This window comes from Cyprinus carpio, chromosome B22 (assembly GCF_018340385.1).
Source record: "Cyprinus carpio isolate SPL01 chromosome B22, ASM1834038v1, whole genome shotgun sequence".
Lineage (NCBI taxonomy): Eukaryota > Metazoa > Chordata > Actinopteri > Cypriniformes > Cyprinidae > Cyprinus > Cyprinus carpio.
In genome coordinates this window covers 35,027,033-35,047,887 of record NC_056618.1, presented here as the reverse complement: position 1 = coordinate 35,047,887, position 20,855 = coordinate 35,027,033, and the positions used below count along the sequence as shown (strand labels likewise).

General features: G+C 36.4%; 1 protein-coding gene across 1 annotated transcript in view; it reads left to right on the top strand.

The window, feature by feature from the left end:
* LOC109059041 (potassium voltage-gated channel subfamily H member 1) overlaps positions 1–20,855 on the top strand; it is a 40,489-nt gene that overhangs the window by 7,625 nt on the left and 12,009 nt on the right. Inside the window, 5 exon segments of the mRNA XM_042748850.1 lie at positions 884–970; positions 972–1,335; positions 12,702–12,901; positions 13,204–13,456; positions 20,222–20,418. Of these exon segments, the coding sequence (XP_042604784.1) occupies positions 884–970; positions 972–1,335; positions 12,702–12,901; positions 13,204–13,456; positions 20,222–20,418 (1,101 nt within the window).

Sequence of the window (20,855 nt, the reverse complement as noted above, 5' to 3'; positions counted from 1 at the left end):
AGAATCGGTGGGCGGGGCTAAACAGGCAGTGATGTAGAATCGGTGGGCGAGGGCTAAACTGACAGCGATGTAGAATCTGTGGGCGGAGCTAAACTGGCAGTGATGAAGAATCAGTGGTTGGATCTAAAAAGGCAGTGCTGTAGAATTGGTGGGCGTGGCTAAACAGGCAGTGATGTAGAAGCAGGCGTTGATCTTCTGTGGAGGCATTGCTTATCCACACTATTACATCATAGAGTAGAACATTCCACAAGCTTCAATAAAAGCTGTTTTTAGACTCACAAGAAAGTTTTGAGTTCTGAAACTTACAAGTATGTGTTTATAGTACAATGACCTCTTGTGTCAAAAGATCAAGGGAATTTTGGTTTCTCAGTTCATGACCCCTTTAAATGGGAACCCAGTGCATTAGCATACAATGACAGAACAAGATTTTGAGAACCAATAACTGGTTGCCATCTGTGATTCACTTTCATGCTGGTATACACTGTACGATAATGATCTGTCCCAGATGAAAGATGACCAATGTGAAAAAGTCATGGCAGTTTTTTATGTCTTTACACTTAATCGGTGGTCCTGCATCATACTGTGACAGAGGTTCAAATATGGCTGTTGCCACAGTCTTGCAACCAAAAATGTATTTTGAAAATTGTCAGAAATTCAGGATGAACATCTCACTGTGTGTTTGCTACTACGACCTACCTTTACTGACTAGCCAGTAAAAATGCAACATGAAATGACTTATTGTAAAACGTAAATAGGAAACAAAAATAAAATATTAGAAGAGAAATACAATCCATTTAGCAACTCACAATGTTTTACATACTCACTATGGTTGATATCATCTTCTGATTCAGCTATTCGTCAACATATTCTCTCTTTCTTGCAGGGCATCAGCAGCCTCTTCAGCTCTCTGAAGGTGGTGCGTTTGTTGCGTCTCGGCCGTGCTCTCTGGGTGGTGCGTTGTTGCCGGCCTGAAGCTGGATCATTACATTGAATACGGTGCAGCGGTGCTGGTGTTGCTGGTTTGTGTGTTCGGCCTGGCTGCCCACTGGCTGGCCTGCATCTGGTACAGCATTGGAGACTATGAGGTCATAGATGAAGATAGAAACTTGCTCCGAAGGAACAGCTGGCTGTATCTTCTGGGAGAAGCCGTCGGCACACCGTATCACTTCAATGTAAGCGGCACGGAAAAGTGGGAAGGGGGTCCCAGCAAAGATTCTGTCTACATCACATCATTGTACTTCACCATGACCAGCCTGACCAGTATCGGCTTCGGGAACATCGCTCCCACCACGGATGCAGAGAAGATCTTCGCCGTGGCCATGATGATGATTGGCTGTAAGTACAATCCAGATTTCCTGATTGTGGCACTACATAACCTGTATATTTTAGAACATCAAAAACTGACTAAAGACTATGAATCAATTTCCTTAAACAACAACAGTCAGTAAAAGATTTCAATCTATCAATTATAGTTCAGAAAAAAACCCTGAAAAGATGTTGAGGGTCACTGCGATTGCTGTAAAGGTTCGGAGTGCAGGTGTTTTCTCTCGCTCTCAGTGGAATATCAGTTCTATATAGAGCCAGTGGTGATCTAGATTGCATTCAGTCCAGACAGCGGCCTGGAGAACACTGTAAAGAATTACATGAGTGCTTAGTTCTGGGAAAGCTCTACTTTCCTGCACTGGCATAATTTAAAGGTGCTCTGCTTGATTTTAAAGCAATTGTCCAGATTAAATGCCACTGGGCTGCATCTGTGGCATGTTCTTGATTACCACAGTAAAAACTTTAACACTCAAATTCATCAATCATTAAAAAACATAATTACTAGGGGTGTAACGATTCACTCGTTTTCTAGATGCATCGATTACAAACCCTGACGATGCATATGCATCGATCTTGAAACATGATTTTTGAATCGTGAATCGCCGATCTCGGACAGTAATCGATTTAAAACGCTAAGAATCGAATGAATCGCGATTTCTATAGCGATTCAATGCTTTCATAATATATACATATTAAATTACTACACGCACAAATTAATGGAGACCTTGAACAGTGTTCATGCCTCACATCTATCCTTCACACGCTCCACTGTTTACCACCTGTGACTGTCACAGGATTGCGCTCGCGCTCCGTTCATCTCTGATGCAGCTGATGTGTGATCTCTCCTTAGGACTCGTGGCCAGAAATGCTAAAGTGAAGTAGTTTTAGTTTTCTGTAGTTTGTCAATGGCTCTCTGCATCTTACCGACGGCGTTACCTGAGCAGTCGAAAGCTGCGTATTTATTGCATGGACGGAGCAGAAATGTAAGTGTCTAAAGCCCCTTTCACACTGCGATTCCGGAAAATACACGGGTAATGTGTTCCGGCAATTGTTCCCGGGTCGCTAGATTTTGCCCCTTTCACACTGCCAGTGATTACCCGGAATATGTGCGTGCGTTCACACACAACCCGTAAAGGTCCCGTGAAGACACGTGATATCAGGGTGTGACGTATAATGTACGAGTCGAAGGCGAACGTGTTTGCGTTCACACAGAAGGCTAGCAAACGATCTCAGCTTTAGCACGGAAAGTGAGGAACTAACTGATCTCTGCTTCGTTTCAGTTTGCACATATTTGTTTCATCGCGAATGTTGAACTACCTTCATAACACTCTAAAAGAGAGTGGCATTAGTTCTGGCTTTTGTTCACACAGCGCTCGTTCTGGGACTGAACCCGGCAATGTTACTAGGTCCCCAACCTGGGATCAATACCGGAATCAATCCCGGGACGTGTTTGCGTTCACACAGAAGGCTACCTGGCAATGTTCCGGCAATTTTCCGGGTCCAACGTGCAGTGTAAAAAGGATCATACACACAGTTCCATTGAATGATAAATGTGTTTTAACAATGCTGATAAACCGAATGTACGAAGGAAACTGTTAAAATAACAACAGCATTAACAACGATCTTGAAATAAGAGCGCGAGGTTTATCTGATAATCAGATTCATGAAAGTAGCGTTTGTTGCTTTAGCAGACAGACATCTGGCACGTTTTCTTTCAGGATCATCATTCGCTAATGGAGAGGAAAAGTTAAATAGCTACTATAGCATTTTATTGAGATGATGAAGTTTTCACACTGAAAGAGAAGTGATCTCGCTCTCATAGACGTGCCAGCCTTTATCTGCAGCTAAACTGATTAAAAGCAGAATGAACTGATTAAACGTTAAAAAAAAACACAATAAGTAAATAAAATTTATGAATAATGTAGTGCTAATTGACATCATTTATTACAGTACAGAAACTATAAAATATATTTTCTACCTTATCCTTTGCAGAAAATTAAAATAATAGCCAATTAAATGTAGTAGCCTATATAAAACAATCATAAAATTGCCATTAGGAAAAAATTATAGATTACGAATTATTATTGTCGAGCAGTGTATTTTAATTCATACAATAAATTAATAGTAATAAAAAAGAAGAGAATCGCTTGATAAAATTAAAATAATCTTAATTATGTTAATACATAGGCTACATACATAAAATGATTGTATTTGACATTTCTGTCACTTCTGAAATGATGGCTACGCCCCTGGTGTGAAAAAATGTTAGCTTATACATAATACTTTTAAAGCTCTTTTTTAAAATCTTGGCAAACATACGTTTTTACGTATGCAATGTCATGCCATAGCATCATTAAACTAGCATCTAACAATGGACAAAAGGTATTTATTAATTTTTTTCTAACCTATGGTTCTCTAACCATAAAGGCTGGTGTAATTTGCCCCCTGACTAAGCATTTAAAGAATTTAGGGGAAGCATTTAAATAATCCTGTGAATCGAATCGTTATAATCAAATCAAATTTAATTGTGAATCAAAATGAACTGAATCGTTCTGAATTTGCAAAAAAAACGTTCTTGAATTGAATCGAAAACCTATGAATCATGAATCGAATCGAATCTCTGCCTACCCAAAGATTCACAGCCACAATAATTACAGAGTAATTCTAATTAACAACATGTACTGGTAGCAATTTAATTTGATGTCCCCTTTAGACATTTTGTGTACATGTCAGCCAGAAGTATGAATAGACTTTCTGTTTAATATCTGTTAACACTTTGTTGTGATGCTCCCCCAACAGACTTTTTACTGACTCAGTAACTTCCAATTCTCACTATTAACCAACTATTAACTACGACTTTTGACTGAAAATTTGACTGAAATGTTGCTAATGCAGCTGCACTGTATCACCATTAGCTAAACAGAGAAAAGATTGTCTTGTTGGTATTGCATCTCATAGTGTAGGCTATTCTTAAAGTAGGTGCATATTTGTATCTGGAGTCTCTGAGGTGAAGGTGTTTGTTTTTCTCAACATTCTTAGTGTGGCTGTGCTGGTTCTCTGTGGGTTTGCCCCGTTCGAGACATCAGTGATGCTGCTGGCCGCCTGAGGGTGACGGTGATGCAGAGTGTCATAAAAGTGGGGGGAGACTGACAGAAAGACAGAAGATCACAGTGTGATCCTGCTGATGCACAGGAAACACAGCAGGCACACATTCAGTCAGTGTGACAGCGCTTTAGCCACACACACGCACAGGGAGAAGATGTTATTATACTCCAGTTTAAGAAAATAAAGCCTTTTGCATTACAATAATGAGAAGGGGAAATTAATTTAAGCTTTATGTTCTTTATGCTAAGCTCTCTCTCTAAATAAGTATAGATTATGGAATGAAATGTGAACAAACAAACTAATAAATAGATTAATAGATTAATAAATACATTAAATATCAGTGATCAGTGTTTTTTTTCTGGGATGCTGTGTGTGAATGATGGGAAAGTCAGGCTTTAAATGGGAGCAGCAAAATTAGGGCCACTGCAAGAGTGTGTCTGAATACAGGACAGGACTAAAACTTCTCTCTCTCTCTCTCTCTCTCTCTCTCTCTCAGACACACACACACACCACACACACACACAAGCTGAGAGCCAAACTTTATTTTAAGGTGTCCTTGTTACACGTTGCATGTACTTACTATTATAATAACAATAAATGATGCATAATTACATGCAAGTTACCCTAAACCAAACCCTAATCCGAACCCAAACCACATAGTAAGTACATGTAGCTAATTAATATTACTCAGCACTTACAGTACATGTATAATTACACTGAAAAGACAGCCATAAATAGAGAGAGTGGAGGTGGAGGTGTGGGGGTGGTGGTGGGGGGGTCCTGACAGCCTCTCTTCTCTGTTTGTTACTTCTTTCTTGGTCTCTTCTCACCCTGGAGGCTCATTAGAAGCTTGTTACACTTCAGTGAGAACACAGAAACCATTAAAGTGATGATTATTTCATTAACAAAGCCCCTCTGAGAGTGGGTGGGGTGTCATTAATGCTGTTTGGTTTGTTTAAATATGCACTCAAAGTGCTTCAGAGAATACTTTGAGTTTTTTTGTGACTTTCAGAAATAAATTTGTCTGTTCACTCTGAAAAAAATAAATAAATGCTGTGTACAGCCAAACAATCATAACCAATAAGAAGATATTTGATGTTTCATATATGGCAATATATGGAGCAAGACCAGTAATATTTCATTGTGGACAGGAGTATCCAGAGCTACACAACAGAAATACCAAACGTGCTAGAAATATTTTCACTTGTCACTTGTTGTTCAGTAGCTTCTGGTAACTGGTTAGGGTGAAAACACAAGATCACACATGACCTGTAGCTACTATACAACACAGCACAGGACGTAAATGATGTAACCAATTGAGGAACAAACTTTTGTTTCTGACTGTGGTAATATCAGTAACTACAGAGTCTGGTACATCTTTTCAACAGCTTGTTTTGCATGAGAAAGTGTCTTGTCTCGTCTCTGTGGAGGCTGCTAATGCATTACTGCGCTCTGATGACAGGGCCGTCATCATGATGTGACTTTGTTGTGAATTGGGACCTGCCCTGGCAGGATGTTAAAGCAGAAACTGAGAACAAAATGTTATTATATGAGGCAAAATTATACATATCTCAGCCGCCTTCTGTTGACCAATAATCAACAGACTTATGTCTTTAGATTTGGTGCAACATATCTGATACGTGGACCATTTTGGATGTCGGCTATTTTGAATGTTGTTGTAAAATGCTGCCTTCGATTAAGAAAGCCTAATTTTTTTCCCCTAATTTTAAGCCTGCATTATAAAATTCACAGATTCATTCTGTGTGATTTGCGGTGATTCGACAGGTCCACTGAAAGGAATCAGCTTAAATCTAATTAAAATAACTCACATTTGTTTATAGATTCAAATTTGACAAATAACTTGATGAATATTTAACAAACAAATCACTATTTACCAGAGATGACAACTCAAAAAGGCTCATGTGCAAGTTGTAGCAAGTTGTATAATGGCTCTAATGTCATTGAAACACTTTCCAAATCTCTTTAAATGTACCTCTCTCCAAAGTGACTATGCAATGAATCCCAGACAAAATATATACTGGCTTCCAAAGCCACAGAAATCAGAAACATTCACAGGGGGTCCTGTGAAGTTTCCACATTTCCATATAAACCACCAGCCTCTGCTGGTGCAAATAGAAAAGTTATCTGAAATTTTAATAAAAATAGGCTATTGCATGGTGGTTTTCAGTTTTTGCAACATATGTATAATTAAAACTATTAGGAAGTGGACCGTTGAATTTATATCTATTGAACCAGAAAAAAAGTTCAGTTCCTTTTTTTCGTCAAACAGACGACAGATCTTTCATTTTCATCTTCTAGCCAGCTGTGATTTTACCTCATGACTGATTTTCATTTCCACATGGTGAAAAATAGTACAGTATGTGGTAAAACAGCCCTAATATAAATAGAAAATGATCATGAGTGATTTCCTGATAAATGTGCTTAGATTCTTATCTGTTGATATAATGAAAAATACATGCAATAAATGTCAGTGTGGTCCAGTGATGTTTTGGACTTTCATTATGGACAAAAATTTTCTAAATGTTCTTAGTTTCCAGCGATATTGTCGACTTACACACACATACAGCATGTGTTTTGAAAATATTTTCTGGTATTTACGTGTATATATTTATATTCATATAAATTATATATAAATATATTTAATCTATAAACAAATTTTTTTCAGAAATATATACATGCATGTGTGTGTATTTATATATAAATAATAAATAAACACACCACACACACATATTATGTAAACAAAAACATTTATTTTGCATGCGATTAATCGCAATTAACCATTTGACAACACTAGTTTTTATGAAATGTATTGGAGTGAAAGTACGATATTATGCTTTGGAATGTAAGTAAAAGTAAAGGTTCTGAAAATAAAATACAGTGCAATACTGTAGTACAGTAACAAAGTAATTTCTTAATTCATGCTTTTACTAATCATGATGTTTAGCTCTGAGTGCTGTGTCATAAATGCATGCTGTCATCGTAGGTGTATTAGTGTGCTCTCTTTTAGACTTTATGCAGTTTACAGTCTCTGGCTGTGATGAATACTTACTTTTGTCCCAGTGACAGGCCTTCCTCTCAGTGGTCTATGTGATGAGTGATCAGTGTCCACACAGAGAGCCATTCTTTCAGACTGTGACACTCACATACAAAACATTTCTAGAAATAACCACTGATATGGTTACACCAGGCAGGTGCAACTGCAGAGAAAAGCCACAGTCACACTTTGAGCACGCAAGATTTCTGTGGAAACTGCATATGTCGTAATATGAGGTCATGCTCTCCGGTGTCTTTTTATAAAGCAGAATTTAACTTAAAATGCTTCTAAAATGTAAATATATGTAATCTTACTGTACTCCAATGCTGCAATCCTGCAGATTTAAGTTTGCATTCTTTTAATTCAGTTAAGAGGCCACTTCAGTCTTCTACTGGCAACACATATTCACATACAGATGCACCAAACTAAAACTTTGCAATACAGAGGAATTCAAACAAGCTTGTGTTTTCTGTCTCCTGCATTTGCATATGTGTAAATGGAAGTCAGTGGAATGAAAAGTGTAGTGCCCATGCATGAATTCTCATTGGTCCAAAAAACTGCTTCAGATAAATATACAGTATATCTGACATTAAAACGACTGGCTGAGATTGCGTCACTTCATGCTACATTTTCACATTCACTACGGATAAAAAGTTTACTTGTCACAGTAAATTTGTTACAACACACCCAGCTGGTACAGTGTTACAGAAATTGACACAAAATATTTTTAAATCACTTCGGACATTTTTAAGATTTGTTTTTGGTGTTTTGCCTTTTATTATGATACGACAGTGAAGAGCAGACAGGAAGCAAAGTGGGAAGGATCAGGAAAATCCCCTCGAGCTGGGATTCAAACTCGGGACACCTGTAACACAAGGGCGTTATATATCAGCACACTTGCTCACTAGGCTATCAGCACAGAGAAATTCTGACAAATTTTTGGATTCATATTTTCAAAATGTTAATACAAATAAATAGTTACTTTTAAAAGTAATGCATTACAATATTGCGTTACTCCCTAAAAAGTAACTAATTACGTTACTTTTATGAAAAGTAATGTGTTCTGTTACATTTGAGTTACTTTTTAAATCTGGGCAGGACTTGCTTGATTGTTTTTAATATAAAAAAGTTATTCTTTTACAAATCTTAAAGCCCTTTCACACCAAAAGTGAAACAAATACGCCTCAGGCTGAAGGAAATGTAAATTCACGTCTGTACAGTAGAGGGCGCAGCCATTGGTCCGTGGGGGTTATGCAGTCGGTGTGTGTGTTCTGGAACTCCACCTTTTTGACGTAAGAGTTTTTTTCCCCCAGTTTGTTCCTCATTCTGTGGAAATCCTAAAGGAGAGCAACATCTCCTGAATACACTGGAGTGTCGAATAGCTGAGCTGCACAAATATATCCGCACCTGTATGATCGGTTGCGGAGAGAATTTAAAGATTCAGAGAAAGTATTTAATTCCTAGAAAGTAATTGCAACGAAGCTTGGTGTCAACAACCCGAAGTTATGCAAAAAGTAAATCATGACACCACATAAAATATAAAAAGGTGTAACAATTTATCCAGTTCAATAAAATAAATGAACACTAATAAAATAAAGTAACAAAGTGACTCCAATATTTTTCTTTCCACATCATGCTAAAGTTTTCAGACTATGAGACATTCACACTTCCCATAAAGGACTGATTATGGAACGGTTCTTTTGTATTGCAAACATGATACTTGACTCTGAACTGCTGCTAATCGTTATTCTTTTGTCTATAATATTCTGACCATTGGGGCCCGTCTCACACCTAGTTTGCCTACACTTCTTCATTGCATTGTTGTTTTGTTTATGGGATAGGCGCTAGCGTTGCTACACGTTTACATTAATCTACACCCCGCCTCCAGCGAACTTTGTTTTTTAAGTATAACGGAGCCTTTAGTCTAGAACTACAGTAACATCACGTTCACACAGCACACACAATGCCTTTGCGTTTACTCCTGATTTCTCTCAACATGGCAACACGAGAGATGTCAGTCAATGCATGGGAAACAAAGTTACTGGCGTTACTTATTTGAAAAAGTAACTCAGATATTTCCTTCTAAATGGAAAAGTAATGTGTTACTTTACTAGTTACTTAAAGTAATCTAATTATGTAACTCAAGTTACTTGTAATGCGTTATCCCCAACACTGGTAACAAAATCACTGTCATTATGGAGGAGGAAGTTAAGGTGATTCCAGTGGCCCGCTGGTATCTGCCGAAAAGACCCTTTAAGCAAGTGCTAATTGTGAAAGCTTGGAAGTATTTAAAGTACATGATACTACTATTAATCTGAAGTTTACAAAAAAATATGTGGATCCAGAAGAGTGTTTTTGGGAGCATCTATTTTATCTATTTCATGTGGTGGGGCAGCTGTGGCCAAATGGGTAGAGAGTTGGACTTGTAACCCGAAGGTCGCAGGTTTGAGTCTCGGTGCTGACAGGAGTTGTAGGTGGGAGGGAGTGAATGAACAGCGCTCTCTTCCACCCTCAATACCCATGGCTGAAGTGCCCTTGAGCAAGGCACTGAACCCCCAGTTGCTCCCCGGGCGCTGGATATAGCTGCCCACTGCTCCGGGTGTGTGTTCACGGTGTGTTCACTTCTCACTGCTGTGTGTGTGCACTTGGATGGGTTAAATGCAGAGCACCAATTCAGAATATGGGTTACCATACTTGACAAATGTCACGACTTTCACTTTCACTATACAAATCATATAAAGTATTATTTTGTTATTCTAATAGGATAGGAATCCAAGTGACATGCAAGCTTATAGTGGCAAGTTGTGAAATTTCTTGGCAAATGTGTCTAACAAAACCCCTTAATAAGGACATCCTCATTTTGACTTTGTATTTTTTTGCATTACTTTATGTTCCACTATACAGTACACCAGTCTTTCCCAATAACAGCAATTTGTTCAGTTTTCAATGGCAGCTAGTCTGCGTACAAAAGATTAGTGCAAGTACTTAATATCAAATACTTACAGATACATCTCTGGGTAAATGCACAGTATAGATGCCCACCACTAGTATCAAAATCAAATCAGCTATCCACTGCCTTACATGGGATATTTCCCATCACCAGACGTGTATCATCTTTAACATTCTGCACATGCTGAGCTGGGATTGATTAATATCACCTCTGGTGAGAAGGAAGGCCTCAGGAGGCGGCAGAGGGTGACTGGAAAGCCAATTGCCTGAAATGTAACTGATCCAATAAAGCAGGGCTGTAATTTAGTCTTATTGCTGATGGAGCGAGGTGAGAGGTCTCAAAAATTGCATTTGGCTGCAGTGATGATATTCAAGAACGACATGTCATGGCCATTAAGCTTGTAGTGTTTGTGAGATGCAGAAGGCTAAGCAGTAAAAAAAAAAAAAAACACTGAATAACTGCATTTATCGAGGCACAATACCTGGGTTATTCACTCTAAATGTAATTAAATTCTTTTTTTTTTTTTTTTTTTTTTTTTTTTTTTTTTAACCTTTTATATTAAAGGCTGCACTACTACATTGGTCCACTGGAGAAACTGTAGACACATGCAGCTTAACATGCTGAGGTTGAGCATTTCAGCTTCACCTGGAAAAACACTTAAGAGCAGCTTCAGGACTGATCAATATTGTGGTCTATATGACATACTAATGGACCTGAAAGAGACATCAGCAGCTTTGGGGCATAGCAGCTGAGATCATTAAGGTCAGAGGTTTAGCAGGTTGCAGAGCAAGCAAGTGTCCGGTTTCTTTACAACCCTACTGTCTGTCCTTGACTAGGACACGTAGGATCGCTGTTCTGCCTACAGAGACAATATTACTACCCAAATGGATCCTACTAAGTGTCTGATTTGAGATATTCTCCATCAAGAGACATTCACAGACGTCACGCCAGTATATAGTGCAAGGGAACGCACTATTGCTACTTTTTGTCCCAATTTATTACATTTTTTCTGTAGTTTATATTATATACATCATTTTATAGGTTGTGTGTTTTACAGTTTAAATGTATTAAATTAAAGTAAGTGCTATTAGCTGTAGCACCTCAGTACATCTTTATAAATAATTCATATTTACTTCTATTATCTTTGAACTATAAACCTGCTGAATTTACTGACAAGCATTTATGGTAAACTAAAATATACTTAAATGTCATTGATTTCTATTGAAATTTTGCATGCCGCTTATATAAATACATTTGTAGTTACAAATTTGTAATGATAAAGTTTGTGATTAAGGACTTTTAAAATATATTTATTTTAAATTTAATAAAAAATAACTATCTACAGTTTTGTTATAACCAAGTCAATTATAAATTATAAAATTATAAATTGTATAATAAATTATAACAAAGTATTTTACTTGTGCTTTAGTATGTTAGTCAACACACTAAAACAAATGTTATATGTTTACTCAACATAACATCAATATATTTTTATATATTAAATGTAATAAAATGTACTAAACTTAGATGTACTAGATGTTTAAAATGTACTAAACTGCATCTACAAATATATCTAAATACATCTCATAATATTTAGTGCAACGATTAATTGCATCCAAAATAAAAGTTTTTGTGTACATAATATATGTGTGTGTACTGTGTATATTTATTATTTTTATATAAATACACACACATGCATGCATATATTTGAGAAAACTTTTATTTCAGAGGTGATTAATAGTTGCCCAGCACTAATACGTTTGGTTTCACTTTATTTTAAGGTGTCCTTGTTACAGTGTAATGAGACAATAAGTACTGCATAATATTTATTAACTACATGTATATGGGGTTAGAATTATGGAAAAGCTTAGAATTATTGCATGTAATTATAATAGTTATTATAATAGTACGTACATGTAACGTGTAGCAAGGACACCTTAAAATAAAGTGTTACCAAAACTATTAACAGAAATGACATTAAACTTTACTTTAGTTTTCCATTAATGCTTGTCAGTATTCATCAGTGCACTCTAACAATATTTCAAAGATAACTGGAGCAGTTATAAAATTACACAAAAGGTTCATTCAATATAAAATTAAACTATAATATGTTTTCATTTAAGTGTGATTTACATTCAATTAAATTGCATTCAGTTTACACTTAAGTATTCTTATGAAGTGCTGTATTAAAAGTATGCAAAAGTGTAATTCTTCAGCTCAATAGGTTTTGAGTCACAGACGTAAACTCAGTGTGTTTCGTTCTTTTAGCGCTCCTTTATGCCACCATCTTTGGTAACGTGACCACCATCTTCCAGCAAATGTACGCTAACACCAACCGCTACCACGAGATGTTAAACAGCGTGAGAGACTTCCTGAAGCTCTACCAGGTTCCCCAGGGCCTCAGCGAGAGGGTCATGGACTATATCGTCTCTACGTGGTCCATGTCCAGAGGAATTGACACAGATAAGGTATTTGGCACAGTGTCTCGCAGACTGAAGATCTTTATCCAGGGAGCTTATTTTCTTCATTCACTGTAAAGGTCATTTGTTTGGTCTTTGCCATAACATCCGTGGCATTTGTGAATAATGACCCTCTAATGTTTAAGATCACAGTCTAACTGTTACGTAAGGCTTTCAACGGCTTCTCAAAATCTCATAAATTATTTGTGAAAGGTTTGGAGAACCTCCAGTTTTTGTTTTAACATGATGCTAATAAGATCATTGTGAATCAAAATCTGATTGTTTTCACTGTTTTTAAAATTCTATTGCAGGTGTTGCAAATTTGCCCCAAAGACATGCGAGCAGACATCTGCGTTCATCTCAACAGGAAAGTGTTCAAAGAGCACCCGGCTTTCCGACTGGCCAGCGACGGGTGTTTGAGAGCGCTTGCCATGGAGTTTCAGACCATCCACTGCGCCCCGGGAGACCTCATCTACCACGCGGGCGAAAGCGTGGACAGCCTCTGCTTCGTGGTGTCAGGGTCTCTGGAGGTCATCCAGGACGATGAAGTCGTTGCAATTTTGGGTGAGTGTATTTCTACCAGTGCTCTGAGGTCTACCACTTGACTAGAGCCCATATTGAAAATATAATTATTATAAATATTTACTCAGTCAATCAGTTGCTGCTGGTAATTTTTTCCATACATTTTTCTCTTAAATAAAAGTGGCAAAATGTTTTCAGTACATTTGGTAATGCAGTATATTAAAATTATGCAAAAAATGATAACTTTAATGATAATGGTTCTGGCTTGTATCCCTTTTAAAGATTTTGGCAACAAAATTATTATTTTATGCTGCAGATACTCTGCATAGTTTAATGCACAGGTCCTTTATTTTGCCTTATAAAATAATACTACGTTAAAAGTATACAGTAAGTACTGATTTAAATTACAATTTATGATTTTCATTTACAATAATCAACACTAAAATTTGGCAACTTTTCGCACCATCGTTTGGACATTCAAGCTCTGATGATCTTGCATTTCTTGGTTTATTTTGACCATATCATTGAAGAAACTCAAGAAGAGCTGAAGTCAGATCAGTTTGATTCATAAATGAATTGTTTCGGGTGATTTGTAAACAAATTCAGATCAGCATGTTTTCCAATTAGACATCATTCTAGCATTTCAGAATCAGTGGCGATTTTTCAATTTGCAATAATGAGGAATGAAAGGGTAAAAAGTTGAGTAAAACGTTGCTTTGGAATGTAGTGAAGCTAAAAGTAAAAGTTTCCCAAAGTCTAAATCAAATATAACACTTTGAAAACAGATTCAAATAAGATTTATTTGGTGTTGTCCACTTGTTTCATGCACATTTCTACCTGATTTAACAATAAAAAAGGGGTTCTGTTGGTATAAATAAATGTAATTAGTTTAGTTAATTATGTTAAATAGTATGTTGCTACTTTTAGATCACCATTTTCAATGTAAAATAAACAACTAAATAGATGTTTAATATGAATCACTTTCGCTTTTATATCTTGTGTTTAACCATTTTCAGATAAGACATTTAGTTGTAGATCGGATCACATAAATATTTTGGACCCTTTCCGTAACACTTTACAGATCTTTAAGTAAACAATATATGTCTAAATGTCAAATAATACATATTGGAAATAGAACATCATTTAACAGTGGCCCAAATCAGTGCTAAAAATAAATGTTTTTCCACATGCATGCAATAAGATCCTGTTAAAATAATTAATTATGAGTTTTACATGATGAAAGTATTGACTTGTGTTCATAAATCGAGAACTGGTCCAGCTAATTCAATCAGTTCAGTCATGCACAACGATACAATACAGTGAAAGCTATCAACAAGCTCATTCTAAAATCTAGACAATCCTGATAATAGAACACATGACTATGACATTATAAGTGAATACTGCTGCTGTCAGAGAATTTTAGCACATGTTAGAAGAACAAGCATGTTCAAGAACTGTTTACGGGATCAAACTTCATGAAAGTCGTTTTCAAATAAGATGAACATTTCCTTTTTCAGTTCAAAGGAAACAAGTGTAATGTGTGATTTTTCCGGAATTCCAAATTATATAATGTATTACATGACTTTTTAAATAAAATCTTAAAAATGAAACTTTTTAAATGAATGTACTGTTGATGTTGGCTTGGTGTATTATTTCACAGCGTCTCTTGAGTCAGGGCTGCTCTCTCTAAGCTAGTCTCACTATCTCTCAGTGTACTGCTTTCAGGTGAATGTGTCTCTTGGGTACTGTTTCATGAGTTTCAGTTTAGCTCATGTCTAGTCTGATTGTGCTTGTGGTTAGTTTAGCCTGAAATGATTGCTGGAATCAGTAATGAGCTTGTCTCACTTGGAATTACCATCACTATCATTAAAGACAGTTTACACTTGCTGCTGTGTGGTTTTTAATGCAAACGCAACTGTTAAAGGGTTTTAGTGGTTGCTTTGTTATATGGTTGCTACGAGTAGTTTTAATTACTGTGCAGATGCAAAGGTTGTCTGAATAGATTTTAGCATGTTACTTCTCAGTTACCAGGCCATTTTAGATGACTGGTATAGGTATTTTTTTACTAGCAAAAGTAATAATGCCGTAGCTCCTGCATCTCATCTCAACTCAACTCAAACTTTATTTATAAAGCACTTTCAACACCACGACTGGAACCAAAATGCTGTACAGAAAAAAAAAAAAAAAAATATATATATATATATATAATAATAATATTATATATATATATATATATATATATATATATATATATATATATATATATATATATATATATATATATATATAAACAAATGAAAAATAATAATAGTATTAAAATAAAAATAATAGTAACAACAAATATCATACACAGCAAAAAAAACAAAAAAAACATTATTAAAAGCTAGAGAAAACAAATTAGTTTTTAGCATACTCTGAAAAACACCCAAAGTTGGAGAAGTTCTAATTGACAGAGGAAAGGCATTACAGAGCCTAGGAGCTGCGACAGAGAAAGCACAATCCCCTCTACCTTTTAGACAAGATCACGGAACCATTAGGAGTAGTTGTTCATTTGAGCGCATCTCTGCTGGATTGACTGACTAATTAAATCAGTAACATAGTCAGGTGACAGACCATGCACAGCCTTATAAACATACAACAATGCTTTGAAATCGTATAGGTGATGCAGTTTGATAAATGCAGGAGTATTATGCTCTCTCTCTTTTGTACCTGTTAAAAGTCTGGCAGCTGAGTTCTGTACAAGCTGCAAACGAGAGAGAGAGAGAGAGATGGCTGATTCAAACCCACACAGCAAAATCCCCAGTGTTAATTTAACACTCTGAGTGTGGACTCATATAAACAACGTAGTAGTGTTAAAAGTAACACTGAAGCAGTGTTGAAGTTAATGAGATAATTAGGTGTTTGATTGAGTGATGATTGACTATTATTGAAGACACCTGATTTTAACAAGCAGAATCACCAAAGAATACAATCACAATTTGTGTGTCACCATTATAGTGGTCAGTATTAGCTTTAGTTGGGATCTTGACCCTTAAGTGGTTAACTTTATGTTTTGTGTGGCTGTGGTAACTGAGTTTTAACAGACAAACAAACCAGAGGAAATGTGGTCTTGTGTTGTTGGTTGTGTTTTGGGTCTGAATACTTGAGTTGGATTGTCTTTATTTATTACAAAAGTTAAATGAAAAATACAAGACGTTGTATTTTGGCCTAATCAGACAGATATTTTTAAAAGTTACAGCTACATAATAAATAAATAAGTTTTTATTTAGACACACAGACATCAAGAATCAGCGTGAGCATCACAACAATGGTGACCATCAAAAAAGCATGTTATAGCCAATAAAAACTCATCATTTTTGCCGTTTTTATGTGAGTTTTAGTATTTAGTTTTGTGATGTTCAGAGTTGATCTATTTATCTGAATATGCTGTTTGTCACCGTTGTTGAGATTCATACACTGATTCTTGATGTCTGTGTGTGCCTAAAATAATAAATCTTGAAAAAGAAATCAGAACAGCTTGCAAGGGACCCTTACAAAATGTATAGCAGATACAGACTTTTTCACTGTGGTATCAAAAGTTGTTATATTCAATCAAGGAAATATAACTCAGAGAAAAGACTCTGAATGAGTTCAATGATTCAAGGCACATAATGATTACATTAAAACATAATCATCACAACCTGATGATTTTTACTCTCGGCTTATCTGTCTGTTATAATGTTAAAAAGTCAAGGGTCAAGATCCCAACTAAAGCAAACACTGACCACTATAATGGTGACACACAAATTGTGTTTTTCTCGTTTAGTGATTCTGCTTGTTAACATCAGGTGTCTTCAATAATGGTCAATCATCACTCAATTAATCACCTAATTATCTCATTAACTTTAACACTGCTTCAGTGTTACTTATAACACTACTTCAGTGTTTATATGAGTCCACACTCAGAGTGTTAAATTAACACTGGGGATTTTGCTGTGCAGACACAACACATTACAATAATCCAAATGTGATGACATAAAAGCATGAACAACCTTCTCCATATCTTCAAAAAAGGGGATGGACTTGAACTTAGATATTGACCTTAGATGGAAAAAAAAACTATTTTTAACAACAACATTAATTTGTCAATCAAATTTGAGCTCAGAGTCAAAGATGACAGCAAGGTTTTTTACACAGGACAGTTTCTTCCCAGGAAACTGCCCCAGGCAGTCATATACATCATTAACATAACCCTTATTACCAAATAAAATCATATCTGTCTTATCGTCATTCAAATGAAGAAAATTATTTGCCAACCAGCACTTAACCTCTGTCAGACATTAATGCAGAGACTGCAAAGCACATTTATGGTCCTGTTTCAATGTTAAATAAATCTGTGAATCATCCGCATGCAAGTGATAATGACTCACAATTTTTTCAAAAATAAAACTCAATGGCAACATATACAGAGAAAATAAAATTGGTCCCAGAATAGAGCCCTGAGGAACCCCACAGACGAGAGGGGCAGCAGAAGAAGAGTAATCACCTAAACTGACTAAAAAAGTCCTATCTTTCAGATAAGAATAGAACCATTTTAGGGTTAAGCCCTAAACACCAACATGATCCTTGAGATGAGCAATAAATATATCGTGATCAACAGTATCAAATGCTGCTGTAAGATCTAACAAAAGCAGAACAACACAACTCCCAGAGTAAACGCCTCAAGGGCGTTTAAAAAAAGATCAAGGGCATGACCATAATCATCAGTTGGACCAAAAACACACTGTAAAAGATCAAATGACGCTAATAAATTAAAAAAATCTCTGACCAAGGGCTTTGACGGTCAACACACAAGTATATTGAAATCCCCCCAAATTAAAATTTTGTCAAAAGAGGGGATAATTTCAGATAACATCTGGTTATGAGTCCTTTTGTTTTGCCAGTGTGTTATTTAATAGCACACCTCAGCTCAACAAGACACAATTTAAAGAAGCATTCATGTATATATATAGTCTGTAATCGAGTATCTGCCTTAAATTTCTGTATATATATATTTTGACCCTAAGGTTTGACGAAAACCTGTTTATTTTAATAAATTGATTTTTGGGAGCAGCAGTGGCAGTGTGCCAATTCTTTAGTGAATTACTATAATAAGAACACAGTATGCACATGTGGAACCGGACTGTAAAATAAAATGCTACCATGGATTTACCTGAGAAGTACTAAGTTATCACTGTTTTATAAGCTCACATTTATCTGGGTCAAAACTGACCTGGGTATGGCAAAAGGTGTCAGTTCAGTGTTGAGATTATATATATATAAAAAAAAAACCTGGTGAATGGCATGAGAAACAGTAATAATAAAGCCTTTCCAAATGCTGCTAATAAGCTTCTAGTGCCATGAGAACCTCTCTGGGTTTGCCCTCTGGACAGACACGGCAGATACAGATCTGCTGTCCAGTGGGGGTCCAGTATTATGCTGAGATAAATATTTGCATTGCAGCTCGTGTGGGGAGGCAGGTCTCTAGCAAAGTGTGTCATTTTACTGGAGGTGTAAATCTGTCATTGCAGGGTTAGAAACAGAGCAGGGCCATACGTGGGAAGGAGATCTGCTCTAGCGTGAAGCCGAGTGTGAATTGTTCTTTAAAAGATTGAAGGAATGTGAATTTTGTACAAAAGAAGCACAGTTGAAGCCTTGTCAAAAAGTCATCTTTGTACATTTGAGCAACAAATAGACACATCACATTTCAGCTAAAGTGGCTCAGCACATTTGATCGCTTTGTGATTCACCACACCATCCCCGTAGGCATACAGATGCGCGACATCTTTGTAATTAGATACTAAAGCAGATAAAACCCTTCACTTATTCACTAATTTACCATTGCTAAAGTGTAGAATAAGGCTCACAGCTGACTGGTTCGTTGTTAAAGGGACAGTCCACCCCAGAAATGAAAATTCTGTCATTGTTTACCCAACCTAATATTGATCCAAAACTTTTTTCACGTCTTACTTCAGCAAAACACACAATAATATATTGTGAAGGAGAGCATTGGGAACCAAATGACATTGAAGCCCACTGACTTTCTCTGTATGAAAAAAAAAAAAAAAAACTAAACAAAAAAAAACCCTTAAGACTCAAATTACTTCTCAGAAAAAAAAAGCATACAGCATTGGACCATCACTTTCTTTCCTTTTTATAATCTGAAAAACCTTCTTCTGCAAAACAAAGAAGCTTTTGTGAAACAGAATGTTTCTTCAGATGTTAAAGTTTCTTTATGGAAGTATTTAGACAAAAAAGATTCTTCTGTGGCATCGTGAAGCACCTTTATTTTTACGAGTGTATATGACACAATGTTGCACCGGTTGTACGGTAGTCTAAAAAGGTCCATAGTCTATTGTCAATAGTTAATGCTGTATGAGGTACAAATCCCAAAGAAGTTCCTTTCAAACCAAATAGCTTTCTGGTTGTCAAAACTGCAAATTTTTGTGACCAACTTGAACCCGTTGCTTGTCTCACGCGAAACGCGATTTCCCAGTGGTAAACGTCTCTGCACTTTTACTGTGTTACATAATGTCAAAGCTATTTGTGCAAGGGTTAAACATTTGCCACATTACAGTAGGCTTCAGTCTTATTTACATTCATGAACTTATTTAACGTTCTGCTGAAATGACATTCTCAACCCGAGCAGTTTCATTCTGGAGTGCATATTGAGTTTCCTGCGATCCATGAAAATTCTCACCTATGCACGAATCCGGGACATTCCCTGAAGGTATTAGAAAGCCTAATGGAATTCATTCTTCAATGTCCCCCTATCTTTTTCTCTCTCAGGAAAGGGGGATGTGTTCGGGGATGTGTTCTGGAAAGAGGTGAATTTAGCTCAGGCCTGTGCAAACGTCCGTGCGCTGACCTACTGCGATCTTCACATCATCAAACGGGACGCCTTACAGAAGGTTCTGGAGTTCTACACAGCCTTCGCCGGACACTTCTCAAGAAACCTGGTGCTCACCTACAACCTGAGGAAAAGGGTGGGTACCTAAATTCTTTTAAAATAGCTTAAACCCTAAAGTAACAAATGAGTTTGACAAATAATTCCATGTTTCCCAATCCCAGTTTGCATTATATAACACACTGATTAATTCATTAGTAGTAGTCTCTATATCTTGAGACCATGGTACTCTATTACACTCTATTTTCACACAACTCTCTGCACAATATTATGTTTTTGTGCAATTTTAACATGAAACATTTGAAAACTGATACTTTTGAATGTTAGCGTCACATATGTAGCTTCATATGTATGGGTTTTCTAATTTGGTGGGTTTGCTCAGTAGCTTATGCAATATGGCATTACACTTGTGAGGTCAAGAGCTACGGAACAAATCCTGTGAAACTATGGTTTGACAAAACAGCTTAAACCTGCATATAAGAAAGTAAAAATAGCACAGTTGCATCAGTTGAATGT